Source organism: Poecile atricapillus, chromosome 16 (genome assembly GCF_030490865.1).
Source record: "Poecile atricapillus isolate bPoeAtr1 chromosome 16, bPoeAtr1.hap1, whole genome shotgun sequence".
Lineage (NCBI taxonomy): Eukaryota > Metazoa > Chordata > Aves > Passeriformes > Paridae > Poecile > Poecile atricapillus.
Genome location: NC_081264.1, coordinates 84,302 through 110,742, shown reverse-complemented (window position 1 = coordinate 110,742; position 26,441 = coordinate 84,302). Strand labels below are relative to the sequence as shown.

Below are 26,441 nucleotides of genomic sequence, written 5' to 3'. Positions count from 1 at the left end.
CAGACAGCTCCTGCCCACTGGGCTGCATTGCTCTTGTGGGAACGTGGCTATGCAGGGCAAAACCTGTGGCTTGGGGATAGACTGATGCCTGAGGCTGGGCAAGCTTGGCCCCGAGGGAGATGCTTTGCCTTAGGGAGTTGCTTTACCTGGCACAGAGGTTGCCAGACAGGAATTGTCAGTGGGGTGGTGGTGGTGGCATCACTGAGATCATCCTGTGTGGACATGGGCTCTGGCATCAGCAGCTGAAGGATGCAGGAGTGCCAGGAAAGTTTTAGTTTGGTTACAAGAGCATGGGTGAAAAAAAGAAGGCTTCTTCTTGACTTTGTGGCCGGGGGTGAGAGGGAAAGTCTGTGTATGCCCTCAAGGCATTTATCCAGCTGGGGATTCCTGGGGGCTTGCGTATGCACAGCCTCCTGCTCACAAAGCCCTGTCTGTGTTGTTCCCAGAGAAGTTGCTCCCAAGGGTTGGAGGCATTTGCATTCATCGATGGAGACCAGGGACCCGCATCCCTCTCTGCCGTTATCCCAAGTGGCTCTTTGTTTAGGGCAGGGCCCTCGCCTTTGTGGCCTCTTCTCATTTGAATGACAAGGATGCATTTGTGAGCAGAGCGAGAGAACCCTTCGAGTCTGTGCCCCACCCCTCGCTCCCCCTTCCTCCTGGCTGGCTGTGGAGGGCCAGGGAAGAGACAGAGGTTCCTCTGTGTCCCCACATTAGGGAGCAGAGAGCAGAGGGACAGGAGGAACAGCAGTTTCCTATTAGTGTGTGCCCTACATCTCCCAAGTGCCAAATTTCAGAGTAGAAGCCAGCCCAAGACTCATCCTTGATGTTTCTGGAGTGCTTTCCCAGCCCTGACTAGGGTATGACCATCCTGGTGCTGTCACTGACAGCTGCCCACGTGCCACATCCTGGTCCAGCTGCCCTCCTGCTCCAACCTGCCCAGACTCAGCCAAGAACTCCCCCAAACTTCTGCATTTAAGTACCCAGTGGGGCATGTCCCTGAGAGATGGCTTAGCTCCTGGTGCAAGGCTTGGGGTAATCAGCCTCTTAAAATAAAATTGTTGTACAAATGTAGGTTGCTCCATGTATCAGGACAAAGTACCATACTTCTTCTGTTTCTGCTAATGGGGAAATTAAAAATTGATAATCCCAGTTGGAGCTTCATCCAGCCTTCTAAAATTGCAAGTCTTTAAGGACAGAATGCTTAACAGATTCCCTAAACTGCCTCGGAGAGAGGAGCTTTGCTTGGCCCCTCTGCCATTAAAGCACTTCATGCCTTCCCATATGGAGTAGTGCCCATCCCAGGTCCATGAATTACCTTCAAGAAAGCTAAGCTACCATATTAAAAAAATGATAAAATAAAGTTGGTTACATTTTGAAGTACCTCTTGAAGCCAAAGTACAATGCAAACTAAATTGACAAAAGGCTGTCTGGAAGCTTTCAAACAGCCAGGCTGCTGTGAAAGCATTTAATCTGGTATTAAAGCCCTGGTTGGTGTGAACCGCTCTTTCCCTTTCAGATTTGAGAGCTCCATGTACAGTAATGCAATTTCCTCCTGGGCTTGGTTGCTATTGTGGTGCCAGCCGTGGGAACTAGTCAGGGTAGTCAGGCCAAATTACCCGCTTTAATGAAAGTCTGTCCTCAGGAGATGTTCAGAGCCAGTGGGTGAAACCCTGCTGTCACCAGGGACTTCCCCACAGTTGGTGCTGGGATGGAGCAGTGAACTCCTGCACTGGCCTCACTCTTCATCCTTGGTGCTGTGTTGGGGGTAGTAGTTCCTGGCTAGCTCCCTTCCCTGGGGGCAGCATGTAGTGGGGCTGTACCTCCATCCTCTCCTTTTGCCCCTAAAGTCTCCTGAGGCGAAGAGAGATTGCTGCCTGTGTGATTCAGCCTGGTTATTTTGTTATTCTTCCTCATTAAATTATACCTGCAAAAGAGGCAACACTAAATGCAATGTGTTCCCATCCCTGCCTGGCATTGCTGGGGCTCTCCTAGTTTGGTGTTGGGTGTGACTCACCAGTGGGACTGTGTGTGTTGGCTCTGCGGAGGATAAGGGGTGACATGGGTGTGACATGGATGGTGCAGTCATGAGACTGGAGGACTTGGCTGTCCATGACAGCCCTGTTTGTCCTGGCAGGTTCATAACTGGCAGCGGCCGCTCACTGTGACTCATCATCAGCACCATGCACTAATTTCTCATTATTCACTCCTTGGCAAAAGTGCTGCAGGAATGGGGCTCTGTGGCTCCAGGAAAGGTCATGCTGTGGTTGAGGGATCCTTTATTTCTGGTGTGGGAGTAGCTGTGTATCCTGCGTGGGTCTTGTGTCCTGGCTGGCCCTGTGGAAGTGACAACATGAAAGGGAAAAGCCATCCCATCTCAGCTGATTATGAACATGGGCCACCACATCGTCACTTTTTAAAGGGTCTTGCTCAGACTAGAGCACCACTTGAAAGCTTTGGATTTGCTTTCAAAATAACCTGAAATCTGACAGCAACAGTTCTCAGAATTTTTTCTTTAATCAAAATCACTTCAAATGGGTAGATTTGGGAGTTTCAGAATCTCTTGCTGCTGCACACGTGCCAGCTGCATCTTCTTTGTCCCAGATTTTTATGAGGATTGTCTCTGTTTTCTGGGTCAGAGAATTAAGAGATTTGATGTTATCACATATGCAAAGTTAAATCCAGTGCAAAACAAAGCAGACATTCAGGGGTAAGGGGAAGGAGCTGCTGGAGGACCAGAGAGTTTTAAATTGGAATGAGAAACTGCCTTTGGCAACAAGTTTGTTCCGGGAGAAGACCTGACATGGAATAAATGCTGACATTCACCGAGGAAGGTGGTCTTCAGATGGGATTCTGGCTTTTTAATTAGCCATGGTGATTTAATAAAAAAAAAAAAACAAACTGATTAAATCTGAGGAACTTCCCGCATTGGAATACGCACAGAAAATTGTTCTTCCAAGAAATCAAGAAACGACCTACAGTTCCAGGTGACAACAGTCCAAATACAGTGACTTGGGAAGTGGCAGTATATTCAGGATTTTCTTCATATTGTTTTTTTGAGATGGAGTTTCTGCCTGTTTCTGATGGTCAGTGGTCAGGCAGCTCACATACTATTTAATCCTGACACTATTGATCTATTGAGTGAACAAAAGCAATATTACCTGTGTCACAGGGCCCTTGCTCGAAGGTGATGTACGTGTTTAGATTATATTGTCTTGTCGTTTAACTAACCCCAACTGGCATCTCTGTGGTTCAGCTCCCAGCTGCTGAAGATCATCCAATAGTGCCAGTGCTGCTGTTACACCCTGGATATGCTCTGAAATCCAAGTGTGCTCTACACAGCCTGCTACACACATCCTTCTTTAAGGATACAGGACAAAGGTCTTCCTCGTGCAAAATAAAAGTGGGAGATAAGTGGGCTGCTTTATCCACAGGTCTGTCTTTGTATGTGGAGGTTGCCTGTCATGCACCATGGTGGTGGCATTTAACCCCCATGCAGCTTCCCCAGGGCTCACATCCATAACCACCTGGCTCTGGCTTTTTGCACTTTCCACCAGATGCCTCTGGCTGGAGATGGCAGACTACCAAGAGATCCAAAGAAAACTTCAGGGGCTATTTGCAGATTTGGGGGATTTCACTGTCCAAGAGCTGAAGATCTGAGGATGGTGTTGGGACCAAGGCAGCAGCTGAACCCTGGAGGGGACCCAAATGGGATAAAAAGACTGGTGTGTGAAGAAGGGGCTCGCACAGGATCTCTTTTAAGAGGAAAACCTGAAAACAGTTCTGAGAAAGCATCCACTTGATTGGCAGCTGTAGACTTTCCAAAATACTGCAGTTTCTAGGCTGTAGTGCTTGTGCTTGACTGTCTACGTATCAATCAACCCTTCACGAAGTGTTGCTTTTCTCAGTGAGATGCTGTCACGCAGAAGTGCTACTGCTGATAGTATGGTTGAAGTACATCTCAGGAGACAGATTCCCATGTTTTCCTCAAAATGGAAGCTGTGACTTCGCTGAGCTGCTGGGTGATTCTGCTGGGCTCCTCCACAGCTATAGTTACCTAAAATTTGGATGACTGCTGGAATTAAAAATGTAACACAAAAAAATGCTCCTTTCGTTTTTATGTAGCTGCTGGGAAATTTAGTTGCAGGATCCCAACAAGAGCACAAGGAGCAAAATGATAACCATGACTGCTAGAGACAATCCCACCATTACTCCAGATCTAATTACCTGCAGCACTGGAGTTGATGTATTTGGTCTTTGGGAAAGGGTGTCAGGTCTCATTTATCACCAAGCAAGAAAAAAACAACAGTTTTTCATGCTTTTCCTGAGTCCATCACATGCTGTCTCCTCTGGAGATACTACAGTCGTGTCCTGGCTGGTGATTGGTCAAGGCTGTGTCTTTGACAAGGTTTGTGGTGGGGAGCATGGGAGGTCCCACCAGCCCCTACGCTTGTTCCCACCTTGTTACTTGTGTTTACTTTGTCATTTCTGTCCCTCTGTCATGCTCACAGTGTCCCTTTGTCATATCTGCCACAGCAGGACAATCAGTGATGATGCTCAAGAAGCATTTTTCTTCTTTGATAAACTCTCTGCATTAAGCTGGCCTTTATTTTTCTTTTATTTATTTTATATTCCTTTTCTTTTTATTTTGTTTGTTCTCAATTTTGCTGTTGTTTGGCAAATTCCCCATTGCTCTGTACTGAGCCATGCTGTCTCTGCCTTTGCATCTTTCACATCAGAGATGCATTTTTGGTCAAAAGTGAGAGGAGGTTTGATTCACAAAAGGGAAATTCCTCACAGATACGCCTATGAAATGGCAACATGTTTTATATGAAGGCAGAGCTAAAGAGAGGTAGGTGGTTTGGGACTTTTGCCACTTTTTTTTTTTTATGCTGCAGCTATGTATCCTCCACATCTGATCAATGAGACTCCAAAATGAGGAATCTTGCCCTACCTCAGCCAGCACTGAAGCGTACGGCAATCCAGTCCTTCCTCCCAGGTGGGTTGCATGTCACATTTCATGACAGAATGACAGGCCTGTCAGACAATCTGTTGCTGTTTTGCCATTTCTGATACACCTTGTGCTTTGGTACACACTCAGCGTCCAGAAAGATCAAGATAATCTAGGGGAAATGAACTGTCATGCACCGGGGTCCTGTATGGGCAGTGAAGAGGCCAACACTGATTTGTGCAGTCTTCTACATGCTCAGTGGAGTTAAAAACTTACCCAGGAAGGTACTGGAATTTTCTCTGCCTAAAGTCCACAGCATCAAGTGCCTGGTCTGCCAGATTCTGTGGCATGAGGTGTAGCTCCTGACCAAGCAGCTTCATTACTCCCTGAATGGTGACCTGAGCTCTGAGCTCCGGGTCTCAGAGTCAAAAGCTTCTTTTGTGAAGGGTATCCAGTGCAGACCGGAGTTGGGTGGCTTTTGTGTGTTTCTCATTCACATTTTTATTACTGGGGGAGGGAAACAGGGGTTACTTTCACTGGTCTATCTCTTCCCAGTAAAGTCTTAAAATGCATCAGGGTTTGCCTGGAGTCCAGCACACCTTTCAGACAAAGCTCTTTCCCCAGAGGAACAGCTTCAGAAGGTTCATACTCCCTGCCTGCTCTGTGCACGGGGTTGTGGAGGCTGGAGAAAACAGGTGCCAGTGGGAGCCCCTCTGCAACCCCCGAGGAACGCCTGTTCCTCTCCCTTCAGCCCCTGGGTAGTGGCAGAGCTATTCCAGAAAATCGCTCTTTTGAGCGAGTTTATTTCTGCAATAGCAAACGTCGTGGTGAGTCAGGGCCCCAGAGTCGAGATCTCCTGGGAGCTGCGCGTCAGCCGCTTTCCTACTGCAGACAAAACCCTGGGCGAGACCCCGGGCCAGCTCCGGCTCCCGCCGCTCCGGGGAACAGAGGAGCTTCTCGTCGGTGTCGTGCCGATGCCCTCTTGTGGAAATTGGGAAAATAGCCGAGAAAATATGCTGGTGCTGGGCTGGGAGCAGTGGTTTGAAGCCCGCCCGTGGGAGAAGGGAGAAGTTCTGGGTACTCCCGTGGGGCTGCACCGTGCCCCCTCCAGCTGGTGAATTCCCAGTTTGCAGAGGAATGGAGAAATTCTACAATCTCTTGAAAGGAATGTTGAACCATGCTGCAAGCAAATTTAAACAGACAGCCTGTGTCCTGAGGTTATCTTGGGCTAGGCTACCAGCCTAGCTGGCTGAAAAGAAGTGTGATGATATAAAGGGAAGAAAGGAACACAGGAAGGCACTGATCTGAGAACTAATGAGGGGAAGAAAGGAGCAGCTGAGGTGATTCATCGAGGTAAAATGTTGTTGGCTGCTGTAAATGGGGAATCAGTTAAACCATGCTGGAGGTTCCACTCTAAAGTCTAGGATGGAGACTGAGAGCTCTGAACAAGGACATGATCAGGCCAAGGCAAACTCTGGTGTTCCTGGTCATACTGCAGGGAGACAGGTCTGGAATGTATCCTGCAGAAGACACAGGGTTTTGTGTGAGCTTTGAACATCACAGATCATCATCTGCAGCTGCTTCAGGAGTGCTGACTAACAGGCCTTGATGGATTCCTGTTGCTCCATCTCTTAACACTGGAGTTGAGTTTTCCTCTACTCTGCTTAGCCACTGTCTATTCTACCTGGATTAATGAATCAGGACCATACTCCTGGTTCATCCTGAGTAAATGGAGCTGGAGCAAGCCTGTGAATTAATCCAACAGCTGCCACACTGAAGGATGCAAAGCCAGGTACATCCATCAGCACGCGTGCTGTAAAGTAGGCTTGAAAGCACATCCAAACTGATGCCTGTATTTATGAGCCATATGTTGCAATGATGGTTACTTATTGTGCTTATCAATGCAATAGAGAACAGGGGTTGTTTAGCTCCCCTCCAGTGATGTTACTGGCCTCTGTGCCCACCAGAGGACTAGAACTCATTGTGGTTTTATTTTCCATGCAAGTTCTGGCATTTTCCTTTGTAGTGAGTGGTGCTGAGGGTAATCAGGGAGAGCTCAAGGTTGCTGTTCAGCACAGGATCTGACTGCAGGCATCTGTCACCGAGACATGGTGCTGCCAGGTGAGGGCCTCCTGTCCCTGCCACAAGTAGCCTCCAACTGCACCTGCACAGTTTAGCAGGGCTATTTTCATAAACCCAGCCATGAGTTACGTGGCTTAGAGATATTTTTGTAACAAGATAAAAAGGATACTAGTTCAGTCATTTACCTAACTTCCCATCACAGTTCAAGAGACCATTAATGTCGCTAGGCATTTCTTCTTTTCCTTCCTAGATAACTCGATGTTGACAAAGGATGCTTCACCATGACAGGCAGCATAGTGCAAAGCTAGGACTGATATAGAAACAGAAAACTATTACTGTTGGAAGTGCTTTTTGATGTTCACATGGAATTTCAGTTACATAGAGTTGTTGGGTTTTTTTCTTTTAATTTTTTTTTTTTTTTTGCATTGTTCATTAACTTCAAGTGAAAATTTTTAGGATGTGCTGGAAAACATCCAGTGATTGAAAGACTCCCTAAAGTCCTGGTGTATTAAATCTCCACCAAGAAAATTCAGAATAGACTGTATCTTGTGTATATGTTTTGTCACTCTTTGGTACTCTGAAAAGAAATCTGAAAAGAAATCTGTGGTAAACACTGTGCTGTGCTGCACTGCCGCCTTCTATGGGGGGGAATTGGTTCTTTGATATCTTCAGTTCAAAGGGGTTGATCAGGCTGTTTCTGTGGTCTGCAGAGAATTTCCTTCTGCTTCTACAATCCCTCTTCATTAAGTCTGTGTTTCTGGGAAGGCTCTGGGTATCCATCCAACCGAAGAGATGCTTACACCTTGTGTAACATCTCTTGCATGGTGGAGGTAGCTTATCTCCAAATCACCACTGTCCACTTCTGTGTCCACCTTGCTGGGCAAAGCACATCCTCTCCCCAACACCCAGAAGAGTGGTAACATGAGCAGAGCTGTTCAAATGAGCATTAAGTTACATTCTAGACCTGACTACATCTGACAGGACCCACAGGCAGCCAAGTTAGCATCCAGTTGCTGGCAGTTTCACTATTGGAACATTTAAAACAAGGGTTAGGGAGTGGAAGTCATTAGCAGCTGCATTAACTTCCATCCTGGATTCTGTGCACAACATTTTCTCAAATTATAGAGCTATTTGGATTCAAGCAACTCCTCTGACAGCAGCTAATGAAACTGGTCCCACAGTTCAGCAGTGGCATCAGCCAAAATTCTGGTTGAAATCCAAACTGCAGGTTTTTTCTCCTAATGAATTAATCAGCTGATTGCGTGCATGCTGTAGCTCATTAGAGAGGTGCGTGGCAACCTTTGGAAGGGTAGTGCTGGCTCTGTGGGGCCTAGAGGCCATTCCATTGCAGGAACATGCTCCTCTGAGTATTGCAGCACCATATGCTTTGCTCTAATTAATGGGTGTTGTTCCTGGAGTCTTTTGATCTCAGGAAAATGACTGTAAAAATTGTAATACTGTAAACCTTCAATAACTTGGACTAAAACCTCAAACCGCTCAAAGTAATTTTCTTTAATCTAGCATGTGGTGTTGGGGATTTTTTTTAATATTATTATTTTAAAAGCTTCCACCCTATTTAATGGTAGCTGCAGAGATAAAGCAAAGCGTAATTTGGAAATTAGTTCCAGATGTTTGAGTTGTAGCTTTATTTTACTAATCTGGGTCATTAATTTTGTTGAATAGTATGTTTGGATTTTCTTCCTTGCGTGTGTGAAGCATGGCTGCAGGGTATAATGGGACTTCTGTCAGGAAAGGGAGCTTTCAAAATCCTCTCACCCCTGGGCAACCCCACAGAAACAAAGCCTGTTTCTTTGTGGTTATCCAGCATGGAAGGCAGGATATGAGCCATGGAGAAGAGTGGTGGGGTGGTTTGTGCTCCTGCTGCACCCCGGGGCATGGGACACAGTGGGTAGGGACTGGGGTGCCCCTGCCAGAAAGCCAAGGGCCAGGTTCAGGCCAGGGTAAGGGTCTAACCTCCCAGCCATGACAGCACCCTTTTTAAATGAATAAAACATTTTTTTCACTTGATTAATGAGAAAAGGTGCAGTTTGGTTAAGCTTTTCAAAGACTATTAATAAAAGGGATCTTTTCAATGGAAAACAACTTCCTTGTGCTCAAGCCTTGGACTGCCCCAATGATTTGGAATCTGGGACGTACCAGGATCCTCTCAGTGCATGTTGCACATCCAAATTGTTTTGGGAGTTGTGTTAGTCACTGGCTGCAAAGAGGTGCCCGGACAGATGTTGGTGGCCATGACACCATTATTTTAGTACGCTGTAGGTCTCAGGCAGAGCACTGGGGGTGCTGGGGTGCTGCTTGTACCCCTGCCAGCAGCATCCTCAATTTAACCCCTCGTTTAGCTTTGATGGGTATGGAGACAGTCTGGGATAGTGGTGCAAGCTCAGGGTCTGGTCCACGAATCTGCCAACGAGCCAGGGACTGTGGTAAAGCCCTGCTCTCCTCTCAGCTTGGTAAAAGGCTGGGTACATTGAGGATAACAATCTCCATCCCTGAGCAAAAGGAATGTTATGACCTCTGCGGGATTAGGGCTGTTTTCCTTAGAGAGAAAAAAACCATCCTGATTGTTTGGGCCTAAGCTTTAGCTACATAGTCATTTTAGTACTACAATAGCAGGCAGAATTGTGGAGCTGGTTTGCTTTTCCTGATTTCTGTTTTGCTGTTTATCCTGTTTATCCTCTCCTTGTTACCCTGAACTAGTTTGTCTTGTAAACGCCAATCTACCACGCTTAAAAAGAAATCATCAGGAAGAAAACTTGCTGACTGAGTCTTTCCTTTGCCTGTGGCAGTTGAATAAGCTCATCATCTTATATAATATTAATATTTGTAAAAGCAGACCTACAGAGCTCATAAATCATCCATAAAAGAGGGGCAATATCTATGTCTATTTTAAAATGAAGCAGGTAAGTAGGTTCCAGTACAAACAAATATTGATGCAAAGGAGGTGGAGAGATGAAAGAAATGAAATTGCCATTTTAATCAGAAAATTCTCTCTGCATATGTAATACCAGAAGCCTCACTGCTGTGGGAGCCAACACTTCACTCTGGGTGATCGCTTGATCCTGGAAAGATCCAGTGGCTGGCTGCTCCCTGGTATTCCATTCAAGTGGCTTTAGGAGCAAAAAAAAACTCCAAAATTGAAGCAGAGCTTATTTGCAGAGGGGAGGACTGCATTGCCATTTTTCTGAACTTTGTCCTTCTCCGAATGGGAAAAATAAAAGTGAAAAAAATCTGTAGTTTTGGGTTCTGTTAAACATCTTTTTAAGGCAAGAAGCAGGCTTTTCCCCATTACAGATGGGAACCCAGATGAGAAAAAAAAAAGTACAGTTTATTTTTAGCTAGTCAAGTGAGTAATCTGTCTCCAAACACACATGTGGAGCTGCTCTGTGAAGGAACAACACCATGGTGTTGCTAACAAGGTCCCTTTGCAAAGGCAAAATCTGCTTTGGAGCAGTTGGTTTAAGACTGTAAATCTTCTGTTGGTTCTGTTGGGCATCACCAATGGTAGAGGATGGTAAAATGAAAGGGTGAAGAGGCAGGGGAACATGGAAAAATTTCATTTTTTTCATTTTTTTTCACTTTTCTTAGTACTACTGCTGTGAGACAGTTGCGATGGCTTTTTCCCCGCTGCTGTGATCATCGTGCAAGTCCCACCATCTGGAATAGGGCAAGGGCCCCAGAAGGGCCTCCAGCCCCTGGAAGGGACAGTTTTGTCCATAAACTTCCCAGCTGTGGTTTGTAGGCAATGTGTGTGCTGCTGCTCTGTGCTGAGCAGCACCAGGGCTCTTGCTGGCAGCTGTGTTTTCCTGGTGGAGAGGCGGGGCAGATGGGTGGGTGGTTTTGGACCTTTTTGCCAGGCATGCAGCTCTTTCTTTTTGCCTTTCCGTTTATTTTTTTTTGCTGGACCTGAGCCAGTGCAGAGCCTTTCATTCTGTATTTCTCAGTGGTAGAGCTGGATCAGAAGATTAATTCTGGACTTGGCACCCAGACCTGTCTTTGCTGATGGTGATTCCCATAAAAATTGAACCAGGATCATGTGAGCCCCAGACCAAGGTACCTACCCTGGGGCATGGTATGAGTCATGTAGTGCGGCCCCACTTGTTCCCAGCTCCTCTCAGAGCCAGAAGATGGTTAGACTTTGGCTTAATATGATTTTTTTGATGAAGCAATTTTTTTTTACTTTTGACATAGTTCTTGAAGCTGAATATTCTCATGGGATTAGGTCAATTCATTTAGCACAGTACACTTTTAAGAAAAGTTTTTATCATGCCAGCCGAGGCAAGAAATGTGTTCATAGAATTTTAGCATTCAGCTGAAATCACTATTTCATTTAAACATTTCTTAATAAAAATAAAAGATAATGAGAGCTGGCAATAAAAATGTGCTTTTTTATTAAGGTGAAAATAAGAATGGGATGTGTTCAAGTTATCTCAAGGGAAAATGTTTTCATATTCTTCTTTATAGAAGTATGTAAGTTTAGCCTTTGTCATTATCAAGGACAAGAGAATATCTGAGAAGGGGGCATGCAGACAATTAGCCAGACAACTTCTGCTTCTTCTTTCTCATCTCCAAGCTAGCTTTGGTTTCTCTTGAAATTTTCTGCCACAGCAAAGGTGGAATGTTAAAGTTCAATGTTATGAATCAGCTTTGCTACAAGGAGAGAGGAAACCAGCCAGAACCCCTACATGGAAAAGAGCTGAATGAGAGCAATATCACAAAGGTCTATAAAACTAAGGAGGATCTGAGTAAAGCAGGATAAACTTGATGGTCTTGATGAAAAATAACATGAAGGGAAATCAATGCTTGCAAGGTAGATCAGGTGAAGGATTTGTGATCTCTGACCACTCATTCCATCTTTTACGTAGAGAGTCCCCAGTTTGCTTTGGGATGTCCGTTTATGTTTGTGCTTTCTCTGTTCCTTGGGCTTAGGAAGGAAAGGAGACCCGTGTGACTTTTGTTGGCTATCCCGCTGCTGTTTCTTTCCCCAGCCTTTTGCTGCTGCCTTCATCCCCAGGAGCTCCCAAGGACAGCTGAGTTTTGTCTGTCTCTGGTGTGGCAGTGTCTCCACTGTCATTAGAGGAGAAATGACATTGTCTCCATGGACAAGGAAGAAACCAAATTAAATTCCACCACCCTCAGCAGTTGATGGGCCAGCTGCTGAACTCAGTGTCACAGCCAATTTCTCATGAAGAATCAAAGATTAATTGTATCTCTAAGTTGTGTCACAAATGGCTTGGCTATGCAAAGGAACAAACTGTAGCAGAGTAGAAGACGGGATGGCACTGGGCCTGGCCATCAGCCCCGTGGCAAGGAAGGGCTGTGACAATGCTCACACATTCCCAGCAAGGTGGTGGCTAATGGAGGTGCATTAAGCAACAAGAAATGTCCAGATAAGCTGTTTCCTGAGCACACCATCTCACTGGAATAAGGCAACTGTGAAGAAGGGTGTGGAAAGAAGTGAATTGCTGGTGAGAAACCCAGCACAGCAGGCCATGCTCCCCAATAGAGAGTCACACCAAGCCTGGGGAGATCTGTCATAAAGCTCTGTAAGTGTGAATCTGTTTAATTGGATTTTGCAGAGACGGGCTAGGGGTTCTGTGGCATTCAGGGTGGCAGCTACAGGTGACACCAAACTATGAGACATTCAGAAGGTAGCAATAAGCAGCTACTGGCTTCTGGCACTAATCTGGCTACCATAAATTTGTGGTGTATTGACTGTAGTGGAAGTCTGGATCAATACTAGTCTTCATGAGGCTAAACAGATCAATATTTGATACAGATAAAGAAAATAGAGGGCAGGTGTTTATGGCATTCCCTGTGTGCAGTATTATTATTCTTTGCTCATCCTTCTGCCAAGGGAATGGAGGGAGAGAGAAGGAAGGTAAGGAAGGACTTAGAAATGTCTCGTAATTCACGAGACATTTAAAAAGCAGTTGTAAGAAGGAGATTTATAGCATTTTCCCCATCAATTTTAGCCTGAAGAGAGAAAGAGAAAAATCTTCATAAATATAAATTGTCCTTTGAGAGACAAATTGCGATTGAAATGTGGATTTGGGTTTAATGAGATGCCTGTGGCAAGGGGATCACTGGCACATGACTGTGCTTGCCTAGGCTTTGGGAAAGAGGGACATTCAGGGGTTTCATAGTCCCTTCTGCTTTCTAGTGGTAGAGACCCACACCTGGCTGTAAATACTTTAGGGCAACTGGCACAAAGGTGATTAAACCACGGAGTGTGGAAATGCTGGAGAGGAGGGCTCAGTTTTCTGTCAATGCTGAGGTCAGCTGCCTCAGGTCTTGGATGACTGTGTGGCACAAAGTGGGCTCAGAGACTTCATGACTGAGCTTATTTCCAAACAAAATCCTGGTGTTGTGAAGGTCAGGGTAAAACAAGCCACCGTTACAGAATCATTTAAGTTGGAAAAAACCCTTGAGATCGAGTCCAACCATTAAGCTAATGCCCTCAAACCATCAGGGTGCACTGAAGGGAGAGGACCTTCAGGGTGTATTTTCCCTGTGTCTATATTGCCTTCCTTTCCTTTTCTCATTTCCCCTTCACCTTGTTTCACAGGACTGGCTGACAAAATTTGGGTATCTGCCTCCTCCGGACCCTGTCACGGGGCAGCTGCAGACGCAGGAGGAGCTCACCAAGGCCATCACTGCCATGCAGAGGTTCGGGGGGCTTGAGGCCACAGGAGTCCTAGGTCAGTGGCTCATGACCCCTCTTCTTCTTGGTGCAGAGTGAGGCAGGGATGGCTTTTTGCGGGTCTGTGGGGCAGAAGAGACTTGGTATTGTGTTCTGGAGCAGCATCAGGAAAAGCGCCACAAAAAGATCACGTGGGTGGAGCATACGGCCCAGTTTGCAGCTGTAAGAATAATTACATGGCTCAGGTGCTCTGTTGTCTTGTTTTTTCAAGAACCTGAGGCAAGCAATTATTTCAACAGACCCAGAGACTCTTGGGGTTCTTAGTGTGCTTAAAATAGCTCTTGGTGTGTTCCAACAAAAAGAATTTAAAAAGACTAGGGGATAAAAAGGGAGAAAGTTGTCCTGTTTAAAACCTTACTTGCAGCATCGAATGGAATTGAGCAGAAATCCCAATTAAGACTCCCAATTTGTATACATTGATATTTTGGGTTCTTCGGTGCTGGGGCACAGGCAGGGAAGGGAGAAGGATGCTATTGCATAACCCCGACTCTGTTTGCTCTTGCCCCAAGTGCATAGAGCCAGGAGGCTCTTTGGGGCTCTCCTGCGATCTCACTGTACCACAGCAGCTCCAGCTACTCCCCAGTCATGCCCAGCCAGCCAGGAGCCCATCACCTGCTCCAGCAGTTCCGTTGACCAGCAGGGGCAGGCAGTGGCATCTGTGTGGCAGGCACATCTGCCTGGGAGGAAGCAGTCCAAGGGCAGGCTGAAGCAGCCTGAGTTCACCAGCGTGGCGTGGGTCATTTCTCTCAATGCCTTCACTGAGGGAAGGAGAAAGCCAGCATTATCCCGGCCCTCCGAAGGGTGCCTCTCTGTTCTCCTCCCCTCTGTTACCCTCCCACCACGGGGCCAGCGTACTTCTGCTGCTCAGGACACATCAGCTAATTAACAGGCGGGTCTCTATCCATCCCAACACCCCAGCACCCCTCCACTGGTCCTCTGAAGCCACGGCTGCATCCCAACACTGGGACTTCCTTTCTCTGGTCTTAATTGAGCACATGCAATAATTTCTCTTCCACTAAATCAGAAGCTGCAGGAGACCCCGGAACAGGAATGGCCATTCAAATTGCATTTTCAGAGGAGGCATTTGAAACGGACCGGGGTGGGAGGGATGGCTGCCCTGGGGAGGTCATAGTTGTGGGTTTGTTTATGAAAACAGAGTTTAAGAGGTAAAGTCAGCTGGGAAATGAGTGAATGAAACAACTTTTTGCATTTCAGCTGGTGAGAACAGACACTTCAAGCTTTCATTCATTTAAAATAATTCATAAGAAGGAATATGGACATTCTTCAAATGAGTTCCTAGCTGAAGAGAGATGGAGTTTATTTACATGTGACTGTTTCTCCTTGACAGAGGAATACTGGGAAATTCATCAAGAGAGAACAAAACAGAATATTTAAAAAAATGTTTTAAAACATAATCAAAGCTGGCCACAGGTGGGCTTCCAGCAGTAATTGCTGTCCAGTGGCGGGAGCAGCAGTGGAACATAGGGGGCTCAGTGTTCCGTGGGTGTCACCACAACATGCTGGGGCTGGTGCCATGCCCCAGTGGGCTCCTGAGTATTGACTTTTGCTCTTCTGGCTCATTCTTAGCATTTCATTTCCCATGTCTTTGTTCCCCTGGGATTTCTTAACCCACCATTCCCATGATTTCTTGTTTTTTCTCTAACACTAGATGAAGCCACCCTGGAGCTGATGAAGACCCCTCGCTGCTCTCTGCCCGACCTCACCACTGAAGAGACCAGGAGGAAGCGATTTGCCCAGGCTGTGACCAAGTGGAAAAAAAGGAACTTGTCCTGGAGGTAGGAATTCATCAGTCCCTGCTGAAGTCTTGCAACAAAAGACCAGTTCCACAGTCACCTTTGTTAAATGTGGCTTTGAGATGAGTTTTAGGGTGATGATTAAAACATGTCCCTCTCAGCTCCCAGGACCCCATAGACCATTTATTTTAACTCTTCTCCTGACAGTCTCAGCAGTGACTTCTTGGACACACTTGGCAGTGCCTGGGAATGGTGCAGATTTGGCTGTTGAATTAGCTGTCAGCTTTTTGCTGGGTTGCAGTGGTTGTTAGAGCATCTTTTTTCTTGAGTTCATTAGGGCTCTGCTTTCTCGGGCAGCAGCCAAGTCTGGAGCTTCTTCTCTTGCCCCATCTGAGTCCAAGGGTAGGAGCATTTTCTGGGTAATAAAGTCACTTTTTTTCTCCTAATCCTTGATATATATACAGATGAGTATTTTTCCCTCAGTGTCAGGGAGGGACAGATGTGGGTCCCTCTGCACCTGTGACACACACAGAAGTTCAGGTCCAGCTTTCAGAAGTATGCTGCAGGTCAGGATTGGCAAGCAAACTGATCCCTGTCTCACCAAGATTTGTGCTTTTTGGGACTCATTTTTCCTCCCTCAATTACCATGTGCTGCACTGATTTTTCCTCTAAGAACAGTGTGCTGCAGGAGGTGCTTGTAATGTCCTGAAAATACATGTGGATCTTATGGGAAGTTCTCCTTACTAATAATAAGTTTCTCTTTGATCCTGGCATAGCCCCTAGAGAGAGTCCTCTTCCCAGTGCAGTGGTAAATCTCAGCTTGGCTGTTACTGTCAACACATGTTGAAACTATGGCCTTAGCAGATATTTGGTTTATGGTCCAGCAGATTCCTTTGATACTTTATTTTGAGAAAAGATAAACAAAATTCAGCTTCAGTAACAAACAATCTTGGTTCATAGATGGCTTCATGTCCTAAAGTGACCCATGTTATCAAACCTCAGCCTGTCTCCCTGTTGCCCAGCCCTGACTTGATGGGGAAAGAAGAATAGACTCCACATTTCAGAAGGGAGAAAATCCTTTAGAGGTAAAAAGCAAACCTGCCCTGGTATTCTGGGAGCTGCCAGAGCCAGTGCAGGTGCATGGCTTGTGCACAGCCTGACCCCAGCAGCTCCTGTCAAACCTGAGTGACAAGCCATGTCAGGGCAGGTGTGGTGGCTGGGCAGCACGTTTGGGGGACTGGCACTGCAGGTCCATCAGGAGTTTGGATGTGCTGACACAGTATCCTTGAGTCCAGGATGAAGACAAATGTGGAGGCAAAATGGGGTCCGGCTGTTCTGGTGGATGCAGCCCTGGGATGTCTCTCATCCCCTCAGAAACTGATGCTGCGGCAAGGATTGCCATAAAAAGGGGTTTAGGTCTGAGACAGTATTATATGTAATACATTAAAAAAAAATCCATTTCCTGACAAAGTAATTTCTGCTTTTTATTCTTTGATCTTTTCCAAAATCTTGGCTTTTGTCCAAGAAAGAGCTGTATTTTACAACTGTAGCTTGTAGCCAGCAGAACGCTAGAGCATTACAGAAATTTCAATGTAGTATTTACATCCAGCACTTGAGATTAAACTGGGTTTTTGGAAAGTGCCGTGAAAATTGGCCAATAGGGACGTAAAAGTTTTACTCACTTACCTTTCACATGTCACTTAAAGATTTTAAAAGAGGAAAACAAAACTAAATGCTACCCTGACATGGATTTAAAAGTTGAAGAAAAACCTGAACAATTGAAAGGCTGAAAAAACAGGTGAGCGGAGCTGTAGGAAAGGATGGCCTCAAAATAAGCATGCGCACTGATTGAGAAGGCAGTTTTGGGCAAACAAAATTTTATAGATATACAGGTCATTCAGGTTTCTTCTTTTTACCTTAGAGTACAACTAACCTGTGGGACTGGAGGGCTCAGGGAGCAAAACAATGCAGGCTGCATTCTGCACAGCTCACAGTACAGCCTAGTAGCACCCTGGTACATCCCATTGCAACATCAGAAATAGAAGGTTTTCTATGCCTCAGCTCCTTGTAGAGTTTCCTGGATATTACATCACATACATTTTCTTTTTGCAGGATGGTTTTTGTTATCATTTTATTTTCCCTGCGCTCTCCCCAGGTGCCAAGGCAGAGAGTGCCGTGCTGTGGATGCCCTCTGCCGGCATCAGTGCCGGAGCTGCCACAGTCACTTCCCCCTCATGTTTGCAGCTTTGTTTATCGCTTGCAGATTTTGTTTTATTGCTTCTGGTTAGTTTTGTTTTATTGCTTCTGCTTCCCAGAGAAGGGGAGTTCATAGCTGGCATCTCCATTTCTTCCCAGTGCTTGATCTCTCCCCACAGTCCTGGGAAGTGCAGCAGCAGGGCCATGCCTCACCTTTGCATGCTTTGGGCTCCTTGGGGCAGGGGGAGCTGTGGAAGCTCAGCTTTTAAAATTTCCCTGTTTTTTTCTTTCAGTGATGAACTGAACTGGCTTTCATCTGTCTCTAGTTAAGGAGTAGTCCCTTGTGCCATCTCATCAGAGCTGCAGTGTTTGACACTGATGCTTAGGCCCTGGGCTGCCGAAGCAAGAGCTGACCCCACTGGCAGAGGAGCAGTGGCCCCAGACAGTCAGGGCCCACCATTGCTGTGAGTGTCCTGAGCCATCCCCTGAGCCGAGGTGCCACTGCCTGAACCCAGGTGTGGATTTGCTCAGGCATGGAGGGGCAGCAGTCAAGAGGAAGAGTGTGGTCTCCAGTTCTGTGCTCCCATCCCCACAACAGTCCTGACCCTCCTGCTTTTCTCCTTTAATCAGTGGCATCCTGCCATGGGGACCTCCCATCCAAAGCCCCGTCTGCTTTGTCCCCCATGTCTGGTGGTGACAGGTGCCCAAGGGGAGCAGACTGTCTCCTCTCAGCATTGAGCTGCCTTAGGTTATTGTGATGCCCCCTCACAGGCAACTGGGACCCTCATAGGAAAATTCCTGGGCAGCTGAAGCAGAGAGCAGGCCGGTGCATGGAAGCCACAGTGGCTCGGGGCTGACTGGCATTCTGTGTATAATAAAGGGCAGGAGAGCAAAAAAACTGAGCATTTTTGGGTGATAGTCTAAGTGCTGGGAGAGGATCGATGGAGGGCTCAAACACCCACTGCTTTCCTCCTGCAGACAATGCAGTGCTGCAGCACTGCCAGGGTAGCACTGGATCAGGGCTGCTGTGCCATGGATGGCTCTGGGCAGCTGGAAAAGCACAGCTGCCAAGGCAGCAAGCATCTACCCTTTCAACTATCCCCTCTTCCTTCTCCTTCCAAGAAAAATCAGTGTGGGTTAGGGTGCAGCCCTTAGCCTGCCGTGTTTGGTAGTTCTCTGCATTTATTTTATTTGCCTGTGGTTTCAGGGCTGGGAAAGTGAAAGAGTGCTTTCATTAACAAGGTATTGATTTCTCATCCATCACTGATGCTCTCCCACTTTTGTCTTTGGGAGGACAAAAACCAACAAGGAGCCCAGAAATCAAAATAGGTGTGGGTGCCCCTGAATGGCAAACGGAGGCAGATCAGTCTTCTCTAATCTCTACTTATTAACCATCCTTGATGCAAAGTCTGTTTGGGATGGGTCAAGCAAAGGAGGGGGACACGTGAAGGACTGGCAGCACTGTGTGAGGATCAGCATTCATTTGTCTGCATGACAGTGCTGCTGCCTGGCTGAGCTCTAAACACAGAGGGGAGATTTTCTCCTTGGCATCCAGTTGTGCCCCTCACCACCACCCGGCAGCTGCAAGTTGCAGTGTTGTGGAACTCTCAGCCGCATCTGCCACAGAGATGGACACTCCTCAGGATGTCTCAGAGTATGATTTGCAGAGGAATGTGACTGACCCTACAGCTCAGGGCAGTGTTGGTGGGGTGGCTGGAGAGACTGAGCAGCCTCAGTCCTCATCACCCTTCTGGCTGGCAGAAGCTGTCTGGGGCAGAGAGCTTTCTCTCCAATTACTCACATCAGGCTTTTGCCCAAGATCTGAGTTCTGTAAGAGGAGTCTCAGAAGGGTTTTACATCCAAGGAGTGCTTTTCCCCACTGGAAACCTAAGCATCATTTACTACCTCTACTACTACTGCTCCTACTTCTACTACTACTACTACTACTAATAATAATAATAAATTAAGGTAGGAGGAATCTTATTTATCTGCACGCTGTTAGAAATGGGCCTCCTTTTCAGTGAAATTGAGTGATGCAAGGCAAACAAGCATCCTATCAGCATAATAGTCTTTTCCTAATCTCATTGAAAACAATTAGCAGAGCTCCAGCAATCAAACCAAATGAAATCAAATGAAAAACCCTGATGGGATTCTCTTGAAAAATGACAGTGATAATGAATAAAGGATAAAGGACTTTTCACTTACACCTGCAGCATATTAATAAAATGTGGGTCAGCTCAGAGGTGTAGGACTTTTTATAAGAAGTAAAATAGGTATTGATATTGTTTCTGCCTTAATCTAATGTTTCTGGAGTCAGGTCTTGGGATGAATATTAATAATATTTGTTTCTTTAGACAGGGTTTTTTATCCACCGTCCTTGTACAAGGGAGATCTGATTTATTATCCTCATTCTACGTCTGGAAAGAAAAGGAAAAGAAAACAGCTCATGTGGTGAGCATGGCTTGAGGACGAAAGAGCAGATAAGGTCCCCAAATGTGATTCTGTGCCTTAGGCACCTTGATCCTGGAGAAAGGTCATAATTCCCAGGCTAAACATGGTGTTACACATATAATGACTTATTCAGTAGAAATTAAAGCAGCAAAGGGTTTACCCAAGTCCCGAGGAGTGTTACAAAACATGAAGACAGCTAGTTAATGAATATCTGGAATCCAGGTGGCCTTTCTCTCTGTACTATAGAGGATTACATCCAGACACAGTCTCTTCCATCAATTAAAAATTGCCTGAAAATTGTCTTTTCTAATCCCATGCTCATATTGTTTCTGCCTCTATGCTGTCTCCTTTACAAATGTGTTTTCTTTGAAGTCCTACAATCACCTGGTGTTACGTGCATGTAACTCATTTAGATGAGTCAATAAGGTTTTCTTTGCCAGTCAAGGGATAGCAAAGGCAATGATAGGAATGATCTTTTGCTCATTTGGCTACAATGTGTTTTGCCTGATTCACCCACTCATTCCCACCGTCTCTAGGATGAGCTTCCCAAGTGCTTCAGAGGAACTGTTACTGAGATTTCTGCTTATTGTCATGAGTCCTTTTTTGCTCTATTTGAGATTTATCCCTGATGGGTTTTGCCGTGGCCTGAATGTGGAGCCTACTTTGGGCTGCCTGTCTCAAGAGGCAGCCCAAAGGGTGAGGGATGTGTTCCCAAAGTCAGCAAGCAAGTTGTTCCTACTCCCCTTTTCACACCCATGGTATCTCCCAGCACTCAGATCACTACTCGGGAAGAGCTTGAGTGGTGTGGCATCCCCTTCTGACGCTTGTAATTACCTCTTGAAATTTAGTCAGGTCATCACTGCCCATTGGTGATGGGAAGTGGTGCGGTACCAAGTAATGCTGTCATTATGCAGGAGGGTAAAGTGATGTAATCGTAATTGTTGCTTCAGCCTTTAAAAATCTGTCAAACCATGAAAACACTTTGGCTGGCATGCTGGTACACAAAAAAAAAAAGTATCCATTATTACTGGGGTAGAGATGCCATCAAAACAGGCTTTTGTCAATAATCAGTCAACAGTACATTTGCTTAGAAAGCATGTATATTTGTGTCAAAATTGTCAACAAAGGATTATCTAAATATATTCCTTTAGGAAGCCAAGGTGCCTTGTTGCATCTTTGTCTCTTCCTCTCCTCTATTAAATCAACAACACTAGGAATCCTTTTTGAGAGTTGGGTTATACAGGGAACATTGACTTTTCTTCCATTCCAGCTGGCCCCAAAAGCTCAAAAAGCTCTGAAGGCCTCACTGTGGCTCTGATGCACCTGAAGGCACCTGCAGGTTCTGGTGGTTCTCGGAGATCTTTCATGCTACTGACCCATCCTCTTTTTTGTCCTCTTTATTTCAGAGTTCGCACCTTCCCAAAAGAGTCCCACCTGGGCCATGACACTGTCCGAGCCCTGATGTACTATGCCCTGAAGGTCTGGAGTGACATCACCCCGCTGAATTTCCATGAAGTGGCAGGAAACAATGCTGACATCCAGATAGACTTCTCCAAGGCAGATCACAATGATGGCTATCCCTTTGATGGGCCTGGTGGGACAGTGGCACATGCTTTCTTCCCTGGAGACCATCACACAGCAGGGGACACTCATTTTGACGATGATGAATATTGGACCTTCCGATCATCAGGTAGGTAGGTCTGGGTGGGAGAGCTGCAGCCAAGCACAGGGGCTCACAATTTCCCACTTCTGCTCTCGTGGCTGGAGTGGTTTAGCCTCTGCCACACCTTCACCCCAGGCTTCAGGATCCCTGAAGTCTTCTTCTACTGATTCCCGTCTCAGCCTTGCTAGCAAAATCAACTAAGGCAGTGTTGAGGACACTCTTCTGGTTCCTGGAAGCCTCAATGGCATCTCCATGATTCTCATTATCCTTCCAGCAATTGCAGAGCTCCCCATTGCCCAGCCTCATCTCTTCTGAGACCTGGAAGATTGCAGGTTGGGTATGTTGCTGCTGTAGCTTTTGGATGGGGACTGCATTCTCTGCCTTTGCCATCTTTTTGTTGCCTCTGATGCCATATGTCCCAGTTTCCTGTTTTGAAAGTATACTATTGACTGACCTACCTATAAAGGGCTCTGTGTTGTGCTGGAAAAAAGGCTAGTTTTGTCCTGCCATCTCTTGTCTATTACCTGACATCAGGATGGTTACAAGATGCAGTTCTTTTTTATCTTCATCTCAGGTGGCCGAGTTTTAATAAGAGAGAGCGCAAAGTTTTAATAAGCAGAGGGAGTATCAGAAGCGAGTGTTCCTCAGCTGCAAAACCATCTGTGGGGATCAGGTCCCCAGCCTTCGTGTCAGGTGTGTTTTGACAGAATGTCTTCCCTGCAGCCACCAGCCGCTAATTTACTTGTCATGCCACCTCCTCCATCAGCCTCCTCATGGGATTCTGCTGCCTCAGCTTAATGACTTGTTAGATTGTTTAAACCTGTCTGCTCTGAAACAAGCTAATACCTTCTTCCTGCCCACCAGTTGACCTCCATCCATCCCCCTGAGTGTTTGTGGGCAGGAGTGTTCACCAGGGGTGCTGGAGGAGGTCTTGAGGTAAAGGTTAAGGGTCCAGACAGGCTGATCCTTCAGAATTACACCCGCTCTTTGTTTCATGCTGGTGTGCAGTCCCAACTGACGGCTCTTATCAGTAAGGGGAAAAAAAAAACCAGCAGTTTTTATCTGCAGACATACAGGGCAGAGGCAAGTGCTGTGGTCAATAGCTTGCCACAGCAAATGTGTTAGTGATGGACTCAGTTTTGCAGCTAGTGGTTGGGAGTGCTCATTGTGAAACAAACTCCTGTGAAGGAGAGAGCTCAGAGCCAGGATTCCCGCAGGGAGTGCCCCTCGAAGCACCACCGAAGGATGAGGGGATGAGGCTGCCAGCAAAAAGTTGCCCTCTGTTTTGATGATCTTGGAGCTATCTGAGCTTCATCTTTTATTTATTTTATTCTCTCTACTGATTGAAAAACAACAACTTGGTAGGTGATATAAAAATATCCCCAAGGTTGTCAGTCTGGCTTTAAAATGTCAGAGAGCATATGTCTTGTTCTCTCTGAGTGCCAGGGAAAACAGCACAGGTTATAAAAATCTTGCCTGCTTACAGAAATTGTAATAGTCATGAAGGAAAAGGCAGAATTCATCAATAGTTATCTCCCTGCTTCAACACCCCGAGCCTGGCAAGGAGCAGGAAGCACTGGGCAGGATCAGCGATGGCTACTTTTGTGCAAAAATGTAGCCATTTCAGATGCCAAAGAAGCCATCTGCCTCTCCAATCGTTCTCAGGGAGCATGACACTCTGCTACGCTCTGCAGGGATCTTTCCAACCTCGCTGCTTCTTTATTACACTACTTTACATCTTGATCTTTATAAGAACCACACTTAAAATCATTGCTGCCCTCTGGTACTGCTCTGCAGAATATTGCTGTGCAGAGAAGGGCAGAAATTGCACAGGCATGTGGTCCAACCTGTCTGGAGCTGGGTAGTGGGAATGCACCAAGCAGGCTGAGTCCCATACAGCTCCTGGGTGGAGCTTCTCCTTTGCTTTGGTAGCAGCGCCATATGTTTGGAAATGAGCATTAACCCCTTCCATGAGTGTCTCAGGCTCTGGAGAGGACAGGATTGGTCTGTATGTGGGTGTGGTGTGAGGCACTGGGGGTTGGATTTCAAATTAGAAAATCTGGGGAAAGAGAATATGGTAGAGATAGCCTAGACTAAAGGAAAAAAGTCATCAAAGGACGTACTGATGTTCGACGGTGTCTCCCTAGTGTCCATTGTGGTGTGTGAGGATCAAAGTGTTTGCAAAAGGCAGCAGACAAAAGAGCTGCAACCCTTTCAGCACAAGGTGTGTAACAGAAGATGGTTAAGCCTCTAAAAACAAGCTGAACATAGTCACCTACTTGTGTCAGGGCAGCAGTGAGATGAGCAGGTTGGTGGCCAGTAAGCAGATGAACAATCCTGTATTTGTGTGCATACAGGAAAGCTGAGGGATGGATTTGGCCGGGGCAGCAGCATGCAAGGCCAGGCAGGGAAAGCCCTGCAGAGCGCCGAGGGCAGGCAGGCACTGCTGGCACTCCCTGGCTTGTGGGCACGTGGCTTGGCTCATTCTCAAGGATGTGACGAGCTCCTGGCTGGTGGCTGCAGAAATCTGATATTCTGGGCAATGCAAAGTCTGCCTGCGTCAGCAGCTGCAGCAGGCATGAGATGCAGGGAGTGACTGCTCTGGCCCAGCTTCTGCAGTGCCTCTGGTTGTGATATGGATGCTGTCTCAGCCCTTTGTCCAGCTTTTTCTCAGATGCCAACAGTGATCTGGGAATAAGAGGGGTGATACCCAGGCTAGTGTAGGCTGAAGTCTGGCTTGCTTTCCATTTTCATGTGATACGCTCCAGTCTCCAACTGAAAAAAAATGTCTTTTTCAAACTTTACCTATTCCAAAGCTCTTATTTCCAGTTTACCCACTATAAATGTACACTGTCTCTTACGACCCTTGCAGCTCACCCAAATCCTCCAATTACTATCAGCACTTAGTGACTTTTATTTCAATTTTGTCCTTATCTCCAGACACTCACGGGATGGACCTATTTGCTGTAGCTGTCCATGAGTTTGGCCATGCCATTGGCTTGACCCACATCTCTGCCATAGAGTCTATCATGAGACCCTACTACCAAGGTCCAGTGGGGGATCCTCTGAAGTACGACCTGCCTTACGAGGACAAAGTCCGGATCTGGCAACTCTATGGTAAGTTTGTGTCCCTCGTGTGGCTACAGCCTGCTCCTGCCATGGCAGGACACACTGGAATAGCTATTTTCTGGGCTAAGAGGAGCTGGTGGGGAGGATGGTGTTCCCCATTACTGCTTCTTTTCTACACAGGAGTCAGGGAATCGGTGTCCCCCACAGCCAAGCCTGAAGTAAGCAAAACAGATGACCATCCAATCCTGCCAGAGCTGCCAGAGAACCGCTCCACTGTCCTGTAAGTCAAATGTCTTCCTTTCCTGCAAAGGATGTGTGGTAGTGAAGCTCTGCTTCATCAGTATCTTGCCTGCTCACTCTGGCTTTGGTATTTCTCTCTGGATCTCTGGATATTTTGCTAAAACTCAGATTTTTTTACTCATAAAAAATTGTCACCCTCACCCTTCAATACATTCAGTACATTCATCCTTGCTGGAATTTTAATCAAATTTCCTCAGCAGTATTCTGAATTACACAAGCATAACTTACCTAAAATCACTCCACAGTAAGCACCTACGTAATGTACCTGAGGGAGTGAATATTGGAACAAGTGGACTGATAGCCTGACTCCAATGCAGGTTAGCATTGGCAAAGGGCTGCTTACACTGAGTGTCATCAATCAACCAGCATGGCCTCATTAAGGGAAGTGCAGGATATAGCTCATTAATAAATGTTGACCAGGACAGCAGGACAGTTAAGAGAAGAAGGGGCACTGAACAAAAAGGCAGGAGGTGATGGTCACGCACATTTTTGCCAGACACCAAGATTGCCCCAAGTGAGAGAGGCAGAGATATGGAACAGGTCACCTTCATGCTCCTCACGCTCCTTTTGTTTGAACATGCTGAATGCCACGTTTCTCTGTGCGTAGCTTCTAAAGGCATTTGTGCACCAGGCCCTTTATGGCCATGTTTGGACATAGAAATATGAGAGCCTTTCTCCCTGCTGTTGTGGGAGGCCAACATCTCACACCAGCAGCAGGAGCAGCAGGAAACTTGTTCATGCCATCCCTTTGTTCCTGCCTTGTATGCTGAGGCTGGATGGGGTTTGCCTCTGCATCTGTCATTTTGTGGCCAAAGAGGGCAGTGAAGCTGGTGCTGGCAGCTCAGCACAATTATTCTATCAGCAGAACAGATTTATGCTTCCCTGTCACCCACAGCAGCTTTTCTGTGCATTTCCCATCATCCTCTCCTTGTTTCTCCATCAGTCATCATTTCTTAAGAGGGCTTTGCAACTCTCTCAGTCCTTTATACTCTGTGCCTTCCCCACCCACCTTGTCAAAGCAGCTCAGTGTCTCAGCTACCACTTGCCAGGTGGCTTTCACCAGTTATCTTTCATTGGATATCACATGGCCCCTCCACAACCTTCTGTTTAGTCTCAGCTGCTTTCTGCTTTGCAGCTCTGTCACCTCTCGCTGGCACTTTGGAGCTCAGCCCTGGAGCAGCAGCATCGTGAGCTGCTGGAGTGAGAGGCTGCTTGGCTGTTTTTCATGTCCTGCTGCGCTGGGGCAACTGGCCAAGC

General features: G+C 46.5%; 1 protein-coding gene across 1 annotated transcript in view; it reads left to right on the top strand.

Annotated features, from left to right (window-relative positions):
• The window catches only part of MMP17 (matrix metallopeptidase 17), a 37,297-nt gene that overhangs the window by 2,924 nt on the left and 7,932 nt on the right, over nt 1–26,441 (top strand). The window contains exons 2-6 of the mRNA XM_058851586.1: nt 13,617–13,749; nt 15,421–15,547; nt 21,559–21,842; nt 24,756–24,932; nt 25,065–25,164. Coding sequence (XP_058707569.1) covers nt 13,617–13,749; nt 15,421–15,547; nt 21,559–21,842; nt 24,756–24,932; nt 25,065–25,164 — 821 coding nt within the window. The remainder of the gene's footprint in view (nt 1–13,616; nt 13,750–15,420; nt 15,548–21,558; nt 21,843–24,755; nt 24,933–25,064; nt 25,165–26,441) is intronic.